Source organism: Amia ocellicauda, chromosome 6 (assembly GCF_036373705.1).
Source record: "Amia ocellicauda isolate fAmiCal2 chromosome 6, fAmiCal2.hap1, whole genome shotgun sequence".
Classification (NCBI taxonomy): domain Eukaryota; kingdom Metazoa; phylum Chordata; class Actinopteri; order Amiiformes; family Amiidae; genus Amia; species Amia ocellicauda.
This window is the reverse complement of record NC_089855.1, coordinates 26567698-26588477: the sequence shown is the minus strand read 5'-3', so window position 1 is coordinate 26588477 and position 20780 is coordinate 26567698. Positions and strand designations below refer to the sequence as shown.

Here is a 20780-nt window from a genome sequence, read left to right as displayed (position 1 = left end):
TAATGCATTTCAGAAGTGGCAGTCACTATGAAATAAGAACTGCTACAACATAAAAAATATGGGAATTTATGACAAAAGGGTAATACACCTTTTTTGAGGTTTTATCTCAAATGTATTGTAGTCCTTCATTCAACTTCCAGTTTATTTGTGAGCAACATAAAAGCAGCATGCCATTACACAACAGGAGTAAGTGCACTACAAATTAATAATTTTCAGGAATGCTTCTTAACAAGGTTCACTTAAAAAATGAGCTGAACAAAGAAGAGTAAAATCCATCCTATTGTAAATAAAGGAACAACATTCAATAGCTAAAGTACAATACATTAGACCATAATTCACATATATTGTTTTTAATAAGATCTTATAAATACTACAAAACTAACAACAACAAAATATAAATATTGTGAAACTTTATTGTGGTACTAAAACCAGATTGTTATGGTTTGCAGATATATATGGTGTGTGGTCAGGCATAACCCATGGGTCAATTACAATGTGTCAGTAAATCTATACTATCAAATGTCTTCCTATTTTTATATCATATATATTTTTCCAGTTTATTGGTTCTGCAGACTTTAATATCATGCACTGGATCTGCTTTAGTCCCTTTGAACATTGCCCTGTGTTTGCATGTCAGTCTATCTCTGAGAACAGTGTAAACACAAAATACAGCTCAAGACATGCTGTTATGAAAAAAAAAAAACCATCCAGTACATGTGCAGATGTTCACCAAGTATTTCATTTTCATGTTTTCAGTTATAATTCGCCTGCTATCCTTTAGATGTCCCTGCAGCCACTCCATATATAGTAATCAAATTCCCAATTGCCAGGACACCCAAGCACACCCCATGGATTGTCACTATACATTTATGAGAAACTGTAAATATCGGCTGTGCTAAAAAGGTAGAGATTAAATTGTACAAGCACGTATGATGACAGAATCAAATCAATAACTGTGAAGTAAATATGTCTTAAGAGCTTATTTGTTGAGAATGAAGGAAAAACATTGGGACCTACAAAATAACATTAGCAAGTGAAGTATAATTTCAACAAATAACAATTAAATTAAAAATGTGTACATACTTGTCAATGAGAAATCCAAATTCAGTGCTTTGCTCTTCCATTTGGTCTCATCTCTGTCCTAGACCAATAAAAGAGAGTGGTTTTGGATTAGTGCTATGTATATGTTCTAAGTGGTCTCTTTTAAAAGTTTACCAAAGTAAGTTTACACAATATGTCAGCAGCTTTCTGTTTCATGTCATTTTACTTCATTTTACTGAGTTTAATACATGGGATAATATAGTAAACATTTATACGTTATATATAAATATATATATTTATACGTTACATTTTCTTCATTCCTTAAGGTAAATTTTTATTTGATTAATCAAGGCTGGCACACTTATGTAGGATAGCCTCATTATTACCAATTTAAAATTGTTTCAATTATTTTTAACGACATTTTAATGGCATTTAAATATTTTAGGTCTAAAAAAATGGCATACAAATTTAATTGATAAAGTATATTTTAACACATTGCATAAAAGCATTAAGGGAACTCCAGGGAGTGGATTATTTTGTGATATTCATTCCACTAAACCGTTAACTGCTTTAGGGTTTTATCCTCAAATGGTATAGTAATTTACCCCCTATTACGCTTAATATTTCATTAATGGAGTATTTTTTTCTTACCCCTTTCAGTTGCCCTTTTTTTTTTTTTTAAGAATTTAAACAATGTTTTGACTTTTAATTGTTTCAAATAATTGTCTAACTGCACTTGTATGTGCTGCTTAAGTATTTGAGTGTGATGTGACTGTCACTGAGATATTTGTGGAGACCATCAAATTAAAAATCTATAGGATATGAGTCATTTAAAACATCAAAAAGGGAAATGCTCAGATATATAGGAGTGTTCTAGTCAGTCTGAGAAACACCACACCCAACAAACTAAAGGGAAATGCTGTCTGCCCTGCATGTCTGAGATTGTCGAACTTCAAAGATCATTAGACTAGTATCTGTATCACAAATGGAACTAGGAAAAGGGTCTCAATGGACGCAGTCAGTCACCCATTCTACACACACGTTCAAACTGATGACCTTTGCAGGAGGTAACACTAGTTGTAGCCGCACCAGTAGGTCATCGAAAGAAAATGAGGCTGGTCTAAATTTATTGGAAAACATGTCTTAGAACAGAACCATAGAATTGAAAGCCAAATTGTGGGTAATTTGAGCCACTTTTCTCAGTGGGAAGACAGCAGGTAAACGCAGTATTGAAAGCTCCCTTTTTTTAAATCCCACTCCCTGAAGGAAGCCAGACAGCTTGATAGCTAAAAGGCAATGAGTCTGTGGACAGAAGAACAATAGAAACGCTTGAACCACTGATTTTGTTGGAGAAAAATATTTGCCTTTACCAGGTATTGCTAACATAACACCAAATTAACTGTGCCTTAGTAAAGTGGTAAAAATACATTCTCAACCACACACACTATAGACAGACATAGAGATCCAGTATGGACTTTTGTAGTCTTATTGTGAAATGTCAATGAGATATGTTCTTGGAGAAAACTCCACATAAACTAGCATGTTTATAAAGTACTGTAACTTCATGACAGACACTCAGAGGCAGTGATTGAGGTGAAATGGGCAGTGAAATGGTTCAGTTTGCAGTGAACAGTGACTAAAGACTAAGGAAACAGAAACCCTTACTCCTTGTTGAGCACTTTCACTTCCCATCTTAACTCTCTATAAAATCAGACAGCTACATTTCTGCCAGTGCACAACACATTCAGACAAACACAAACCAACTTAGGAAACACAAAGCCGAAACTGAATTCCAAAAACGTACATTAACAAAATAGTTTGTTACCATTGTTTCCCTCTGACTTGTTGGTTTGTCAGTTTGTTTGGAGCCACCATTTTGCTCCCTCCTAACCACTACATCACATTACTTATATTAAATTGTCTTAGAGCATTGCATCATGCCATCATCTTTGTAATACATGTTGTTTACCTTTAAAGAGAAACTAATATGATTGATGTTATAATTTGGCTTTGCTTATCGGGGTTAAGGCAAAGTAATAGGTGGATTACACTTTTCTTCTGCATAAATAATGAGACATGTAATATGTTACATAGTACATGCATTTAAATGAGGGGTTCCCAAGGTGCGGCCCCCCCAAAGCCAACCTTCATCCACCCCTTTTCTGAACCTTTTCTATATTTTTACACTTTCTGAACATTTTCTGTTACAAATTGCACATGTAATTTGGGGGGGAAATAATAAAACAGTAATCAAAGTTTCCAAAAAGCAATCAAATAAATATTCCCTAGCATAAATTTATACAAAATGAAAAGGTATGATTTGGGACATATTTCGATTTCATCTGTGTTTAATTTTCTACTGCGGCCCCCCATCCCATGCAGCCTCCGGAAATTGGCCTTCCATCACCAGACATTGGGATCCCCTGATTTAAACCAACTGCTTGCTTCATGTAACAGGCCATTTTAACCATATTTTAAAAAACAAAACTGTCTTCCATTCAGAAAGCATTACATAATGTGATTGTTTTCTCTACAGATTCAATGAAGTTGCCTGATATTGTGCAGTTCCTGTAATGTAAAGTAATATAATATTTTGTTTTACTGTTATTTTAACCTAACTAGTGGCATATGGTATATAACGTCCTACTGCCTTAGACATGGGTAAAAAATAAAAAATAAATTGAATATGCCTAAATATGTAGAAATTATAATCATATCCTGAAATATGGTTTCTAAAAAGACATTTGCTAACTTCCCAATGGAACTCACAGAACATGGAAACATTCTTAGTCTGGTATTTCCACCAGCTATGACCTTTCCAGTGTATACATGTGTTTAAAAGACTTTGTTCCATTATGTGCCATGTTTAGATAATAAATGGCTTTGGAGCTTGTCAAATTAACACCAACTCCTGGAATCCATGTGAGATGACCCTGGGAATTACATGAAGTTTAACTTAAGGGCATTTCTACTTTGTGCTCATTAAACATGCCCCAGTACTATTCTAAACAAGAGCAGAGGTTTTAACCTTTTTTCCCCTGGATAAACTCCAGACAAGTTGAAAAGCAGCTGTGCCAAAATTCCTCTGATTTGGCAAACATCCTTTTGTTATTTGTCACATTCAACCTCAGCCCCCAGAAATAATTCCTCTGTAATCCTCTACAGATTCATTCTACATTAATATATTATAGGTCACTCGGCTGGGCTGGGCTGAGCTGACCTTTCTCTCTCTCTCTCTCTCTGTTTCCTAGCATTCGACATACTTCATCTGAACACTATGAGTGAAGACAGATGACAACAGCGTATCAGTGGCACTGTCACACGGTGAGTGAGAAGAGGGTCAGGTCAGCATTATATCACAACTGTAAATATATCAGTGTCAGAAAAACAGATAAATAAAAGGTACTTATGTACATGTCTCCAAATTGTTTTTTGTTTGTTTCTGTTTTTTAAACAGGTTTTAAAGTTGACATATATTAAATCTATTCCATTATTAATATCTTAGATTGTTTGGTGTCATGTTAGATTAGGAAGGACTAATTATATTGTAAAGACATACTAACAAACAACACCTAACAGAAATAGTGTATGGAGGGAGAATACTTCAGCTGATATGCAAGCACAAGACTTATCATTCCTATTTCACAAATATAAATGCTTTGATGAACATGACATAAATAAGTTAGTTGAATAATTCGATTTTTTGTGATGACCTTACATGCACAGAAACTCAGAGAATTTGGAATTTGAAATTATGATTTGAGCATTTCTGAAAGACCTCAATCTTTATAAAATATATCAATAAATAACCATAAACCTTCATCTGATTGTCATAGAGAAGAGATATTCACTTTTAACTTCCTGTCTCTTTTAAAATGTGAGGTTTTTAGAAACCCCTGTAGAGTGCAAGCATAATAGATAACATTCAGGTGGGATTGAAAGTATTTGCAGTTTGATAAAATGTTTCAGTGCTACAAATGCAATACATATGAAAAGCAACTTCACAAGTATAAAAGGGATGTATATAATACTTGCTATTATAACAAGTATTTAGTCACATTAATCTTCTACCTATAAAATGAAATGCATCTCAAATATCACTAACAAAAACAAAAAATAAGCACTGGCTTTTTCAACTACTTAAATAATTAAAGCTTATTTCAACTGATTGAAGCAATGATTGTATACCACCAGAAATCACAAGTTCTTACTGTCCTGTTTGAGTGACGGGCACAAGGGCCAATGGCAGCTTTGATAGACAAAAATCTTCGATGCATTCCAGCGATCCGCGCTGAAAACCCCTCCCCCTTGGGCAGTGCTTCTGACTCGAAAGTTAACGTATGTTCTTGCAAACATTGCCAGTCATGGTGCAACGAAAATGAAGCTCACCAAATATAAATAGTACTTTTATAGGGCCAACAAAATCATTTAGGAGATTTCACATTACACTTCATATATCCAATTGGTCTGACTGCAGCTGTCTATTTCTTCATTTTGCGCTAAGGCAATTTAAATCTATTAATTGGCAGACGAGTCTGAGTTTAAACATTGTATAGGTCTACTGAGAAATCATTAATCCTCAATTGAGTGGATTTGACTAAGTTACAAATGTGGTCAGACCCCATATCTGATGCTCCTCTACAGAAACATGCGATGCACATGCTATGACAAATGATCAGCCTTTGTTTGATTACTGAAACAACTACATTATTTTGTAGAAAAATAAATAAGAAATACAAACAAAATTGTTTGATGAGTTCAGATGAATGTGTTTTACTGTTACACATTACACATTATCAAAAGAAAAAGAAACGGTGACTAATAACTAGTTTAATTTTCCGTTCCGTAAATCTCAGTAAATCACAAAATAGCAAAAGATTAACTGATATAACCATCATTTCTTGCTTAATCAAGAGAGGTAGTAGTTATTTCTCAACTCTCAAACTTGCATAATGGTGTGAAACAATTCAGAACAAAAACCTAGTTTACTTTTTCAAGAGGGAAATATGGGATACAAATAATAGAAAAAGGATCACAATAGACGTACTACAGCTGTCACCCAGCTCTTTTTATATATCAGCTGGATATGTGGGACATAAATACAGATCTGAATGAAACTCACATTTTCAACAAAAACTACACTTAATTGACTTGCTAAGAATGTAACTGAATGAATATGTTTTTTATCAAGCCACAGAAGAAACATTATAACAAATATGTGGAAAGTGCATGCAAATTCATACCATTCTTTAGAAAAAACATCCATTCAAAGTAAGGCAGCATCCATTCAAAATTGGAATTAAGTACCATGAATTCTGTGCTATTTTAAAAGCAAAAGTATCAACTTTGATTTGTAACATCCACTGTTTCCCATTGAAAGTCCCATGTTTTTTGTTTGTTTCTTATACTCTTATTAAAAGGCAAAGCACTTTGTTCACAAACTCCATTAATAGCAATTAATAAATACATGACTTTATATAGAATATCCTTTTCTATTGTCTATTCTTGTCCTGAACATAATAAATGAAAAAAAAAACTAATGAAACCATTAAAGAAAACATTTGAGTGCTATGTATGCAGTTTTATATTTGAAGTTATTGTAATTGTCATACATTTACTTCTATGCATTTAATAATAAATTAAATGTATTTACAATACAGACAGGGTGGTAGAATAAGAGCAAAATTAGAGTAAAGAGCTGGATCTACAGAACTAAGATAGGGCAGGACAGAAGAGTCTCCAAATCAGTGTACGATATATAAAGGAACATCAGCCAATTTGAGCTTTGTTAGGTAGCAATATAAGCAGATAGGACTACACAGTGTCAGCAGATCGGAGCAATAACCATTTCATGCGAGTTTTGAAAGGTTAGGAGAAGAATCCTGAATACAATTCAAAACCAGTTGTGTAGCTGCTGGAAAGGAGACAGGTGTACAGCAGTGAGTAATGCATGTACATCCCCTGATATCGTTAGAAACCTGGCAGCTGCATTTCGTATCAGCTGGAGAGTGCTGATGGAATGTGAAGGGAGTCCAATAAGCAGATCATTGCAACAGTAAAGCTGGGAAAAGGCAAGAAGAATGACAGCATCTCAAACTTCTGGAAGACTAACCTATGGGGAATCTTTTCAATGTTTCAGGGGTGGTTTGAAGAAGATACACTATATGGCCAAAACACCCCTTCTTATTATTGGATTCGGCTATTTCAGCCACACCCATTGCTGACAGGTATATAAATCAAGCCATGCAATCTCCATAGACAAATATTGGCAGTAGTATGGGCCATACTGTAGAGCTCAGTGACTTTCAACGTGGCACGGTCATAGGATGCCACCTTTCCAACAAGTTAGTTCTTCAAATTTCTGCCCTGCTAGAGCTGCCCCGGTCAACTGTGAGTGCTGTTATTGTGAAGTCGAAACATCTAGGAGCAACAACAGCACCAAGTGGAAGGCCACACAAGCTCACAGAATGGGACTACCAAGAGCTGAGGCGTGTAGTGGGTAAAAATTGTCTGTCCTCAGTTGCAACAATCACTACAAAGTTCCACTCTGCCTTTTGGAAGCAACAGCAGCACAAGAACTGTTAGTCGGGAGCTTCATGAAATGGGTTTCCATGGCTGAGCAGCCACACACGGCACTAAGATCACCATGCGCAATGCCAAGCATCGGCTGGAGTGATGTAAAGCCATTGGATCCATTGGATTGGCCTTCCCAGACGAGTGAAGGCTGTTATAGCTGCAATGGGGGGACCGAATCCATATTAATGCCCATGATTTTGGAATGAGATGTTTGACGAGCAGGAGTCCACATACTTTTGACCATGTAGTGTAGGTGGGGTAGATGAAGAAATGAAGGCCACTATCCATGTTGAGGAGGAATGGTGCAGGGAAATGTGGTAGCTTTGTATCTTGAATTATGGCGAATAATCAACTCCAATGGTCAACATTGAAACCAAAAACAAACTGTCAATACCCAAATAAAACCAAAATGCACTAGTGATGAACAGTGTTAGCAGGGGGACTGCAAAAGACCATAATCATAGACTTTAAATAGTTTCCACCACTATGTCTACCCTTTGCCCCAGTCTCTACAGTCTAAAAGGACCACAGAGTCCTGACTGACAGCAGACCATTGTCAATATACCTCCTAGTGACTGGGAAAATAAAACTCTTCAGGCAGATGAGCCTTCATGCTGTCACAGTGTGAAGTTAAAGAGTTTAGACAGTTTCTAAGTTGTTTCTGGACAGACCTCTTCCATGCTTTTCTCTAGGTGTGTGCTGTACCAAAGAGACAGACTTATCAGCACATTATCATGATAGTGTCATTAACCCAATATTCTTCTACATAAAGAAGAAATACAGTCAAATGCAACAACATATGTTCAAATAAACTGGAATTTGTAGACTAGAGGATATAATCAATATAGTTTGTGAAGTATGCGTGTAAAACAAATGTTTTTCTTTGCATAAGAACACACTAGGTTATGAATAGCTTCTGGATTATTCCCCAATGTAGCTGCACGCCAGGTATTCTTTCAGCATTGACATAATAGCCAGCAGCTGTTTCTACTGTTTTCATATATTTTTAAACAAAAGCCAGAATAATTACATTCACATGAGATTAAACATTATTAAAAGCATAGTGAAATACAACAACGCCTGCCCTCCTGTATTAGAAATGCAAAATGAAGAATGTTCAGCGCCAGGAAGGTCACAACCACACTTGTATATTGCATAGGGAAATGGAGATATACTGAATATGTATACAGTTTATAATTGTTTTACAAAAACCCTCACACACATTCAATTTTATCCACTCACTATAAGTTCCCTTCTCACAGTGTGCTTTTTCTTTTTCAGTTTGGATGGGTTTTCATCTACTGTCCCTTGAACACTTTCACCTTGGATAGTGTGATGGAGCAAGGCCCTTCCCTTTGTTTACAACGATGACTCCTGCACTGTTTTGAGTGCTATTTGTGAACTCTATTAGGTAAACCACAGCACAGCAGACTTAAATGCTATGTCTTGTATGTATTTAAATGTATGGCAGCACACATAAGGGGGGAAATGCTTACCTTTTGTGTTTGTTTGATTCTTTTGGGATCTTTCTTTGGGGTTTTATGCTGTTCCACTACAAAACTGTTCCAAAGAGGGGGGACCAAGATGTTTTTCTTTGTTTGGTGAGTACGGTATTTGTATTTGTATTTCTTTTGCATATAAGGTTTATAGGTTTTGTCTAATTATATGCATTTAAAGAGCCATTGTGATGTGTTTCATTTGATAACTCATGAATGATTTTGAATGTATTTTTCTTTTTGTTACCTTATGTTGGGAAATGGTTCGGTCTGGGGGAGGGAACCCTGGAAACAAGGATATAAAAGTGAGCTAAATGGGTTCAGTACTGAGAGAGCTAGTTGTAGGTCTAAAAATGCTTTGCAGATCCGTATTTTGAGGTATTTCAGTATCTGTATATAACCTGAAAGAAGCAAGCTGAGAAAATCCAGGCTGACCAAACCCTGTCATATAATCAACCAATTGTGCACCCCTCTTGCAGAACTCTAATTAGTCAGCTATGATGTGGCCAAGATTGGAAATGGTGATATCTGGCCTAGAGAATTCAACCTGCCAAGACACTTTGGGGCCATCAATTGTCTTCGTATTGTCACCTTTTTAACTTTAATAATTAGTCAAAAGTGATTCCCCACAGATGTGCCCCTGCTGTGCCTCACAATTGTGAATGCACCACTGTTACAGGAATTACATTGAATCTTTTTTCGATGATTAAAAAATGATAGCGCAATCAATTGGAAAACTGCTCCTTGTGCTTTTGACAAGAATATTGCCACTCAACATACTTTAATCTGTTATTGGATTTGGTGGTGTTGTGTCATGAAAGTAAACAAATAAATAAAGCATGCAAAAACCAACAGTGAAGAATGCATCATATTTATACTATTCTTTATTTCAGATAATGTACATCAGTTTAAATAATTTCAATATAAACATTATTTGAGATCTAAATAGAAGAATAAACAGACATATGTCACTTTAACAGCTTTTTTTCCAGGGGCAGGGTATTATTTTGCAAAAACAGGAAAATAGAACGGATACATGTGTTAAATGATCATTTATAATAATTAAAACAAGGCAAAACTATTTATCACTAAAAGGCAGCCCTCCTCCCTTTACCTATAGTAAATACATACATTTTCTACATATTCACAAACCTATAAAATGTAAAATTACCAATATAAAATGTAGGTATTGAAAAAACAAATCAAAAATATATTTTTGGATTTTAGTTGCAAACTAACGGACATTGCAAACATCTGTGCAAATATTGCACTGGAAACAAAATCCTGTGAAATCTGTGAATCTCAAAACCGAATGTGCAGTATATGATTTGATAAGGGTTGAAAAAGTGATCTGATGTATTTATTGTTATGTGTGCAAAATACAGCTGCAGCAATCTGTTCCCCAGTTTTTGTACTACATAGATGCTTAGGAGAGCTGTGGAAAGACTCCAGTGTCCTCCATGACATCACAAGTGGCTGATCACTTGGGAGAGGATGGGCACGGCTCTCACTGTTCTGCTACTTGACCAGCAGGGGTCCCTGTTGCGCATCAACAAGGGAACCACCTGCTAACTGTTAATGGTCAATTGTGCATTGCAGACTGGATATAAGCCTGCAGTCTGTATTCTGTGGGACTCAGCCCATTCTTCTTTATTTACTTCATTGTGACTCGCATGGTGGAAGAACTTTTTATTATTGGGGGTTACAATTTGTGCATTCTTTGCAGTGGTTGTGCAAACTTGTGTTCTTTTCAAGGACAGAGAAGTGTGTACATTGCCTAGTACACAAATATATGTGTCCCCCATCCCCCGTTCTCCCTCAATTTTCTATTGGTAATCTTTTTATTCATATTTGCAATATTATTTACTGCAATTCGTACATTATCTCAAACCTCGGTCTATGATTTCTAGAAACTCAAGGACTGTTGAAGAAAAGTGTCTGCAATTACATTTTACTGAATTAATATGTGCTTATATTTTAAATAAGGCATTCTGTCATTGTAGCTTTAATTCTTAAATACAATAGAGATTGGAAAGTGACGGAGTCACAGCTAAAAATAATTAATTATTTAGAAAATATGGAAACCTGAAATAAGTGGAGTTGGTTCATTATATGAGGAAAAAAAAAAAAAACTTTGTCTCTTTTTGGAGTCGTAGGTAAATTAATTAATTGACCTGCTGCATTGGAGAGCCCACTGGAGGCTTTTAAACAAAAGGAAAAACCTAGGAACATGAAGAGGTGGCAAATAAAAAGTGTCTGGAATATATATAATAATTATGTTTGGTTTTCTTTAAGAAAAAAATACAAATTATACTTTATAACATAGGGATATATTATTTTTGAAAAGAAAAAAAAGAACAGAACCTTTTCAATGAAGTCTAAACTTCTAGCAGAGACTGATATAATATAAAAAAACATAGCTGTTAAGCCTCTCTTTCTTTCACTATCTCACAACAACAGAAACTGTGACAAGTTTTTTAAAAAGAGTGCTATATTATGTGTACAGCTAGTCTGTGAGGCCTACATAATGTATGGCATTTTAATATACGATTGGGTAGTTATCTTGGCAAAATTACGGTTCATAAATTAATGATGCAGAAAGTTAGACATTACATTATTTGTAATGTTAATTAAGTCTTAAATTAATGTCTGTCACATAAGTAGCAATCAGTGTTTGACAAGAGTAAAAGTAGTAGACACTTCAATTTTAATGAGATGCCCTGTAATAAAGTATGAGCAGCACAGAGACACACAGTGATTCTGTAGAAATGTCACCTTCGGTTCTGAACAGAGCAATCTGCTGCTTAGCTACACTTTTTCTTCAAGGCGGAGCATGTATCTATAGGTATCTTGTAAAGTAATTATAATATCATGCTGCTTTTTATTTTTTGTTTCCCTATTATCCCTGATAGGAGAGGCACTGTGCAATGGACAACAAAGGGAACCGTTCCCATCTTTGCACTACTATTATAACCCCTTTTCATCAGGCTTATGAAACCATCATTAGAGCTAAACACTGCAGGTCAGTGATGTTAGCACACATTTAAAAGCAATGTAATCACACAAATCAAATTAAAGGTCAGAAGGTTGGCCCCTTCTCTGCTGTCTGTGCCCGATCTATCCTCAGCTTCAACGTTTTCTGTCTGCTGGGTATGCCTTCCGTTTTCATTCACCTTCTCCGGTGTCCCTGCAGGGAAAACAAATAAAATAAAATTAGGATGACGCACACTTTCCCCAATCTGAAACCAGGGCAAAGCAATGCTCTAATATACATAACACATAGACCATCACATGTTGTTTTCTCATTTTCCCTGCCAGATTAATAATTGCTTTGGAGCCAAAGTAAACAACAGGATCTCTGGAACTGTTTTGCTTCGGCTGTGCCGGAAATGCTAAATGGCATTGTTCTAAGATTCTAATATAACTTTTGTTTGTATAATCTTACATTTTGTTTAAAAGCCAGGAACACATATTAGTTATATCTGGTTCTCTTTTGCCTGATGTTTAAATGTGAAATGTTTTCGAATGATTGCATGTTTATGTTTAATAAACATAAACAACTATTGTGTGTTGAGAAACTTGGGTACTGTGTGATATCCAAAACTGCTTTCTATTTGGGTGAGATATATTATTTATAATACAAAAATAATACAGCTGAAGAACTTAATAATATATCAAAGAATGCACAGGTGCTCCAAAAAAAAAAAGATCTAACAAACATTATAAGAAAGAGTATGATTCCTTTGCTAGCAAGCAGGATCCCCTGATTATTAAAACTGCTCAGTGTCTGTAAATGTCTTCAGGATAGCATCAATGGTGTGTTACAGCATATGCACGAATGAACAACTGGAGAGCAGGGGGTGGACTGAATTAAATGAAGATTGATTTCCTGTGGTGGAACCTGAAGACTTTAATTTCAAAGTTTGTTCAAATACTTACAGCTAAAACCATATAGACCAATACAGAGATTTATCATTTATGCTTAATTGACTTTGCTTGTTTAATGTCAAGGTCACCAAGTATGTAACAACGAATAGAAAGACACATTTATCAACACGGAGATGAAAATATTAAGTGTAACCAATGCTACAGTAGAAGACTCCCTTGGTTCCTTTATACATTTTATTAAGTCTAAGCTCAAGACTCTATGAATGGTTGAACACAACTGTGTGTCTAAGAATTTGCCCATCAGATAACAGCAACCAAATATGCTAGGATTGTGGCCCTAAAGTGATACTGTAAGCTTCAGCAGACCTGTACTAACTTCTTCACCAGACCATTCATTCCCAATGCATATTTGCCTAAATGAAATTAAAATGGGTTGACTAGAGTCTTCTACAAAAGACAGATAACTCCCTCAATGTATCTGACAGAGATGCATGCTTCATGACACACCACCCAAAGCATATTATTAACCTTATTCCACAATCTCTCCTAACAGCTTTAAATGGGATACAATTATTAAATTATATCCAAATATCGACAAGTCAATAACAGTACATAAAGCAGGTAAATTACGAACAGCTACCGAGAGGTCAATAGATATTCAATTTGAGATCATGCTAAAGATAATCAAATAAATCATTTAGAATTAAGTCCAACAAACTCGTAATGTTAATACATACATTTCTGCTTATCCTTTTTGGAATCTTGATCTAAATCTAAAGAATATTATTATTTTAATGGAAAACAATATATAGTTTTAATTAAACATTTTAAAAGATAGTGTTATATTTCATTACTGAAAAGAGTCTTGCTTGTGAGAACATGCAGCATGAAATACCAAACAAATCACGCAGAAAAAAAATCTGAAATGGGTAAAATCTATTTAAATGGACTACCAATTTGGTATTACATTTTCTGACGTAAACCTTTTTGCTTCTGCAGTCTCCTGTACAAGAAATGATAAATAATATACAGGAATATACAGTATTTATACATATATTTGTTTCCTGTTTGTTAATAATTTGATAACTTGTTTTATGCTACAGGCAAGAGGAGAAACAAATGGAATACACTCCAGAATAAGCAATTGCTCGGCTTTTCAACAATATATCCAAGAATTACAGCTACATAATACACTGTTACATTCACTTAATCTCCTAATCATTAGGACAATAGTAATATTCATATACATTTAGGTAATTGCAGCTTGTTCACCTAGGGAAACTCATTGTGAGCAAGTTGCCTTGAGCGTCTGTAATTGGAACTCCACATTGCATTCACAATAGCCAGACACCATGTACAAGAACAATGTATAATTATCTTGTAGGGATTGTAAGTATCAATGCGTTTTAATCTGTCTCTATGCCACCATTCTCTACGTAATGTCTTTGTCCAGGAATTATTCTCCCAATTGTATCTCACATTTTAATAGTTACAGAGATTCTACATCCCATCTGGTTGGTGCTTTTGTCTTTCAGAAACTTGCCTGCAAGTCCCCATGTCAGGAAACGACATACTGCAACACCAACAACTAAATTCACCTCAGGCCAGTTGAATAGAATCAGTATGTTATTGCCTGGAGATGTTGTGAATTCTTTCTACAACCTTGTCATCTGTTAACATGTTTATTCTGTGAATTTAAATGTCAGATGGTTAGCTTGAATTTCCAATAACAGATTCATCCATGCACTGTATAAATGCTTTTGGGGAAAGAAAATGTTTCTTTTGAAAGTCCAAGAGAAATATTTACACAATATTTTAAAGTTATTACACTTTTTTCTGCCAAAGGATTTGCTAAATAAATAGTTTAACACATGCTCCCAAGCAAAAGAAACCGAGACCACAGGGGTGCAGCTCTTGGCAATAAAACTGATTTCTTTCCCACCATGTCCTTGTCTTTTGGAATGGTGTTTGCAGTTCATTAAACAGGCTAGAAAAATGTCAGAATTTCAGAAACCTATATTGTTTGACAAAAAAAAAAAAGGTTTCCCTCTCTTGTTAAAAGCAGTGCAGTATTATAATGATGAATAATATTTGTATTACATTTCCCTTAGCATTTAAGTGAAATAGTTCCTCATCCTAAACTAATAACTACTAGTTCCTTTTGAAAACAATACTGAAAAATTAGGTGAGATCAGCAACATGGTTTAACTGCTACAGTTGCCTGTATGTATTGATAACCTTGATAAATGTTAATGTTAATTATTGATCACATAACTTCAGGATGTTGATCTAATTTTGGGGTGAATAATTCAAAGGTTGTGAAAATACATTCACACCAAAGATATTAGGATTCTGTTGGTCAACCTTTGGTTTTGAAAATGTTGCGAAGGTACTCTCTGTAGCATCTTAATAGGCTTAGCCACGTCTTAGCTGGGATTTGTGACAACTCCTCCACTCCAACACTTCAACTTCTCCTTCAGTACTGATTTTATGTTCCTTTAACAATGTGCATTTGATCATTATCCTGCTGTAAATTCCAATTTGTGACCAAATTTGAGTCTCTTCACAAAATCCACCATTTTGTTCAGATAAAATAACGAGAAGGATGTATGATTGTTGGATTCTAAACCGCCCCACTGTACAATGGGTCGACTGCTATGCTTTCATAGAATGGACAGAGACCTTCTAAAAGTCAAAATCCTCATCTCTGTGCCAAGCACTGCAGGTGCATGCGTTTAAAATCTTAGTTTCAGTGTGCTTCGCCCATCCGGAAAATATGGAGTCATTACATGTCTTCTGTTTGTGTTGGCACTTCAGGAGACGATTCTTCAACAGAACTCTGTCATGGACATCAGCTTTTTGCAGCTGAGATTAAATTGCATTCCTGGAGAATTTGTATCCCCATGATGCCGGAGATTCTTGAAGATCCCCAGCCATTAAGTTTAAGCTAGCCTCACAAAACTATTTTTGTGGTTGCAGGTATGGATAGCATTTCCCTACGTCTTTTTACTGGAGAAGGGATTAACTGTCTCGGTAGCCTTGAGCTTCATGATGGATACTATGGTTTGAACCGGAGTTTATATCTTTTATGGCTCTGTTTTTTAAACATCACTGTAATTCATCTAGTTTTGTTTACCATCGCATGCTAACTTTAGAAAACGCTTTTATATGAAACACAGAAGTGAGGGTGTTAGCGAGATCACTTGTAAGAGAAGTAAATAATTGGATGAGACTGTACTAGGCATAAAATCAGATGCTGCATTCACGAGAATGTCTAACTGTTTACAAAGTACTAGGAAAATATGTAAGACAGTATATGAGAACAACAGAGGGAAAATGCATGCCATCAAAGGGCTCAGACAGAAACCAGATGATACAGTTTAAGGGGCTGTCTTGTTTACTATACCCATCACTAATTACCCTGTTTTGCTGCAGCTAATTGCAGGGCTTTTGAGGGTCAAAGTAAAAAACAACAGCTTTTGAATACACTGATCATTTGTTGTTTTCCAGTTTTAACTGTATTGACTTATGAGGAATTTAAATAATTATAAATAATTCAGACTCAAATTCCAGAAGAACAAACAACTACTTATTATGGACACTCAATATGTGCTTTCAGTGTATATACACCATACTTTGTGCTTCTTCCTTACTCCAACCATTTGGAGGTGCTTCAGAGGCCATAATCAATAATATTGAATTACTATCACCTTATAAAGTTTATACCATATATACAGTATATGACCAGGCCATTTTCACCTGACGCAGCACACAGTGACATGCTGCTAGTTAGTGAGAAAAGTTAGTGAGTAAAGAGCCGTTAGAGGTCACTTTGCAACCTCATGTATGAGAAATGCATTGTTGACATGTATAGCACTTATCAGGCATTATATATCATAATTACAGATGATGAATACTATATTATACAGACATTATTAATGTAATTATTAACCAGTATTCATCTAATTGTGTCTGTGGTGATATGTAAATACTGTACTATATGCAAGACATAATTGAACATCAAATTCTCAGATTGTTTGTGCAATAACTGTAACATCTAGTCTGTGATTTTAATGGATTAAATACATTTAACACTTTTGCATTCCTGGAAGAGAACTCATTTGTAAAGGTGTATAACCACATTTATAATTCTTAAATAGGTTTCTGTACATCGTGACTTCATATTACATGGATTGCATATTTACTGATAATTATAAAATGTGACCAAAAACATCTTTCTGGAGCACTTTGTCATAATATGTTTTGCTGCTGCTTTTTAATTTGCAATTTCACTTTGAAGGATGCTATTATATTTTTAGAACTACTCAATGTTAAAATATATAATAAAACTGTGTGAATAGCTAAACACAGGACAGTTTAATTATATCATTTCAAATGAGTAATAATCAATTTCTGACTGTATAAGAAGCTCATTTATGAATATTGATGCTGTTATTCCTGGCACATAATAGTTCCAGCAGACAAATTATTGATACATCAAGAATCAATTCAACAAAACCAAGATATGATGAATGGGAATAGCAGGAGAAGATTAAAAACACGGCTGTCTAAATGGCATTTTAGTTAGCAGTACAAATAAATTAGCTGTCGTTTGTGATAAGATTAAAAAAAAGCACTGCCTGGGGTATCACAGTTTCTGCATAGTGTCTCCTCTTTGTATGAGCGCTCTGGTATTGTTTAAGAATAACAGCAAATTAGAGGACTGAAGTCTTCTTTCATACACTTTTGCCACTGAGCTATGATACTCTCTGGGATCCTAATTGAATGAAGAATGTCATTCCCACATTCGTGTTTCTCTCTGTCTGTTTAGTACTGACTTGTATATCTCGGAAATCAGAAACAAGGTTTGGCATTGAAATTCAGTATTTCCCCACATAATTCTGTTTACCGTTTACATAAGGGTGGTTCACCATCAGGTCTCTGCATTTCTATTTCACCACTCACTCCTTGACCCTCTGCAATCTGGCTTTGGTACTCCACTGAAACTGCTCTCCTAGCTGTCACTAATTTGCTGAACTCTGCTCGTGTGCCCTCTCTCTCCTCTGTCCTGATCCTCCTTGAACTCTCTGCAGCCTCTGACACTGTCAGTCACTCCACGCTCCTCTCCTCCCTTGCTGTCCTTGGATCCTGGTTCTCCTCCTACATCAATGGTTACATCAAATGACATGGTGCAAATCTTTTCCCACATCGCAACTTCTCTTAACAAGTGTGCCCCAAGGATCTGTCCTGGGGCCCTTCCCGTTCTCTCTCTACATCTTTCCCAAATCTTTCTGTCTCCTCTCAGCTATTCGTCCAGACCCCGAATCTCTCCCGCGATTACTGCAACTTCCTCTTGGCTGGTCTGCCTGCCTGCATCTGCTACCCACCCACTCCGGCTCATCCAGAACTCAGCTGCCCGCCTCTCTGCCTTGATTCTCACATGCTACTCCACTACTCCACTCCCTTGACTGGCTCCTGTTCCTCCTCTCCGCTCTCCTTCCTCCAGAGCCCACTCCTTTTCCACCTTTGCCCCTAAGTGGTGGAACAACCTTCCCACTGAGGTCAGGACTGTACATTTTTTGACAATTACTCAAGACAAATCTGTTCAGATTGTACCTATAATACAGAAACCTGATCTCCTGGGCTGCTCAGCAGTCTTGCACTTATGCACTTTCTTATTAAACTATGCTTCCTTATGCACCTGCTTACATATGTATTGTTAGCACTTGTATAATTTTACTGAAACATTTCCTATGACTATCCCTCCCTTAAGCGCATACCTAGGAATTAACTGTATTATGTCTGCACTTGTTAGGTCATTGTACTAGGCTGTATGCTTATTGTATTTTGTACTGATTATATTACTGCACTTTGCATTGCTTTGAAATGTTTTTTGTGTAAACTGAAGGTCACCCTGGGTAAGGGAGACTGCTAATACATACATACATACATACAAAATTATACTAATACATGTATTTAAAGGTCAATAAGAAATACATTTGAATAAATATATTAATTCAACAATTTAATTAAACTGACTGCATAAATAATACATATGGTATGCAAATTAATAATATACTATGTGCTCCATTATTCCACTGACACCAAACTTCTAAAATAAACTGTACTGTAATAATACTTTAAAGTAAGACATATACAGTATACATTTAAAGAAAAAACAGAAAAATGCTTTATATTTTCCTCAGCTGTCCTTCTCTCTCATCACAGCTAAACAGATAATATACCAAGTAGCAATTACCTGCATCTATCAATTCCAATGTCGATAGCTTCTCCATAGCACACTTTGATCAGTCAGTGCATTACACTCAGACAGCATGGCACCACCGTCATTTACAATTAATCTCTTTTGAGCGTTTTATTTTGACACATTTAGACACGTCAGACACTGGCTTATCTCACAAATAGTACGACAAGTGCTATACACATATACACAACCATTCTTTGTTTCTTCTGAGGAACAGATGTTTTACCTTCAGATAAACTTTATCCTTTTACCTTTATTTCTGTATCTGTAACAAGAATGGGTTGGCACGTCTTTTCCATTGTGTGACTAACCTCATCTTGAACTACACTGATCAATGCCAAATGAATTAGTTAGTACTCCTGATAGAAAGAGTGTCTTTGGTTTTATTTTAGTAATACAAGTGTTCTCAAAATGTTTTGATTTAATCCTCCAAGCAAAATAAACTGGGTTGATTATTTATTAAGCATGAGGCTTTAATAAAACAACAATGGACTAATGGACACCAAATGAGCACAATGGGTCAAATGGCCTCCTCTCATTTGTAAACTTTCTTATGTTCTTATCATAAAAATGATAATGCTCTTGGAATTAAAAGGAGAAATAATACAAAAAGAAATACAAAGTGTGACTGCAGAGGTATTATTGTGAAGATGAAGTTCACAGCTGATGTAAAATCAATGGGAGTTAAATCCTGTGTGCCTCTGGGAAACAATACTTAATAGAAATCAATAAACTGCAGTGCAAATAGTTGAAAAGAAAGCAAAGAAGAAATGGCAAAACAACAGGATGTACTGTAAGAACCATATTTTTAAATGCAGTGGAAGCCTGGAAGCTTTTCCCTTCAGGTATAAGTAAAGCAAGAAAAGTCACTATTGTGCTATTTCGCTAAAGGACCATTTTCAGTTTTCCCAGAACTCAGTAGGTGCAGAATTCGTTTTTTCTTATATCTAAATTCAGACCCCATTACAATCAACTTCTATTTAGTTTCCTTTCGTCTTTTATTTGTTCTATTCCTTCATAAAGACTAATACTGAAACCTTATTATCCTGGTTCAGCTTTCCATGGAAATATGTTGGGAAAGGCATGGGTTCATTTAGCTTTTTGTACTTGTGCTGGTAAACATACTGTTGTTAATTGTAAATATAATTGCATATGTATATACTCATTACTTTTCCTTAAGTGTTTTTCTGAAGCATCATATCAATTGAAAGCTGTTTAGTTCTTTAAACTGCACAATTAGGTTCTGCTGCATATTATTTTATGCCTGTTAATATCGTTTTACACACCTCACTTTGTTTTGCTTAAAACTTTTCAGTCGCAATCATCAACCATCAGAAATAGACTGGATGTTGTAACTATAAATAGGAACAAGAGGGATCGCTTCTTTATGTACATATTTATTCTTGTAAGTAAATATGTTACACACACGTTTGCCTCCGAGCTTTTATGTTAAGAAAAAATGTAAAAGGCACCTGTTGAAAGTTAAAACAAAAAATTATAATAATAAAGCAATC

At 35.4% G+C, this 20780-nt stretch overlaps 1 protein-coding gene across 1 annotated transcript in view; it reads right to left on the bottom strand.

Moving 5' to 3' along the window:
* Positions 1-9979: 9979 nt before the first annotated feature.
* gpc5a (glypican 5a) overlaps positions 9980-20780 on the bottom strand; it is a 191749-nt gene continuing 180948 nt past the window's right edge. Inside the window, exon 8 of the mRNA XM_066706694.1 lies at positions 9980-12300. Coding sequence (XP_066562791.1) covers positions 12146-12300 — 155 coding nt within the window. The 3' untranslated portion in view covers positions 9980-12145. The remainder of the gene's footprint in view (positions 12301-20780) is intronic.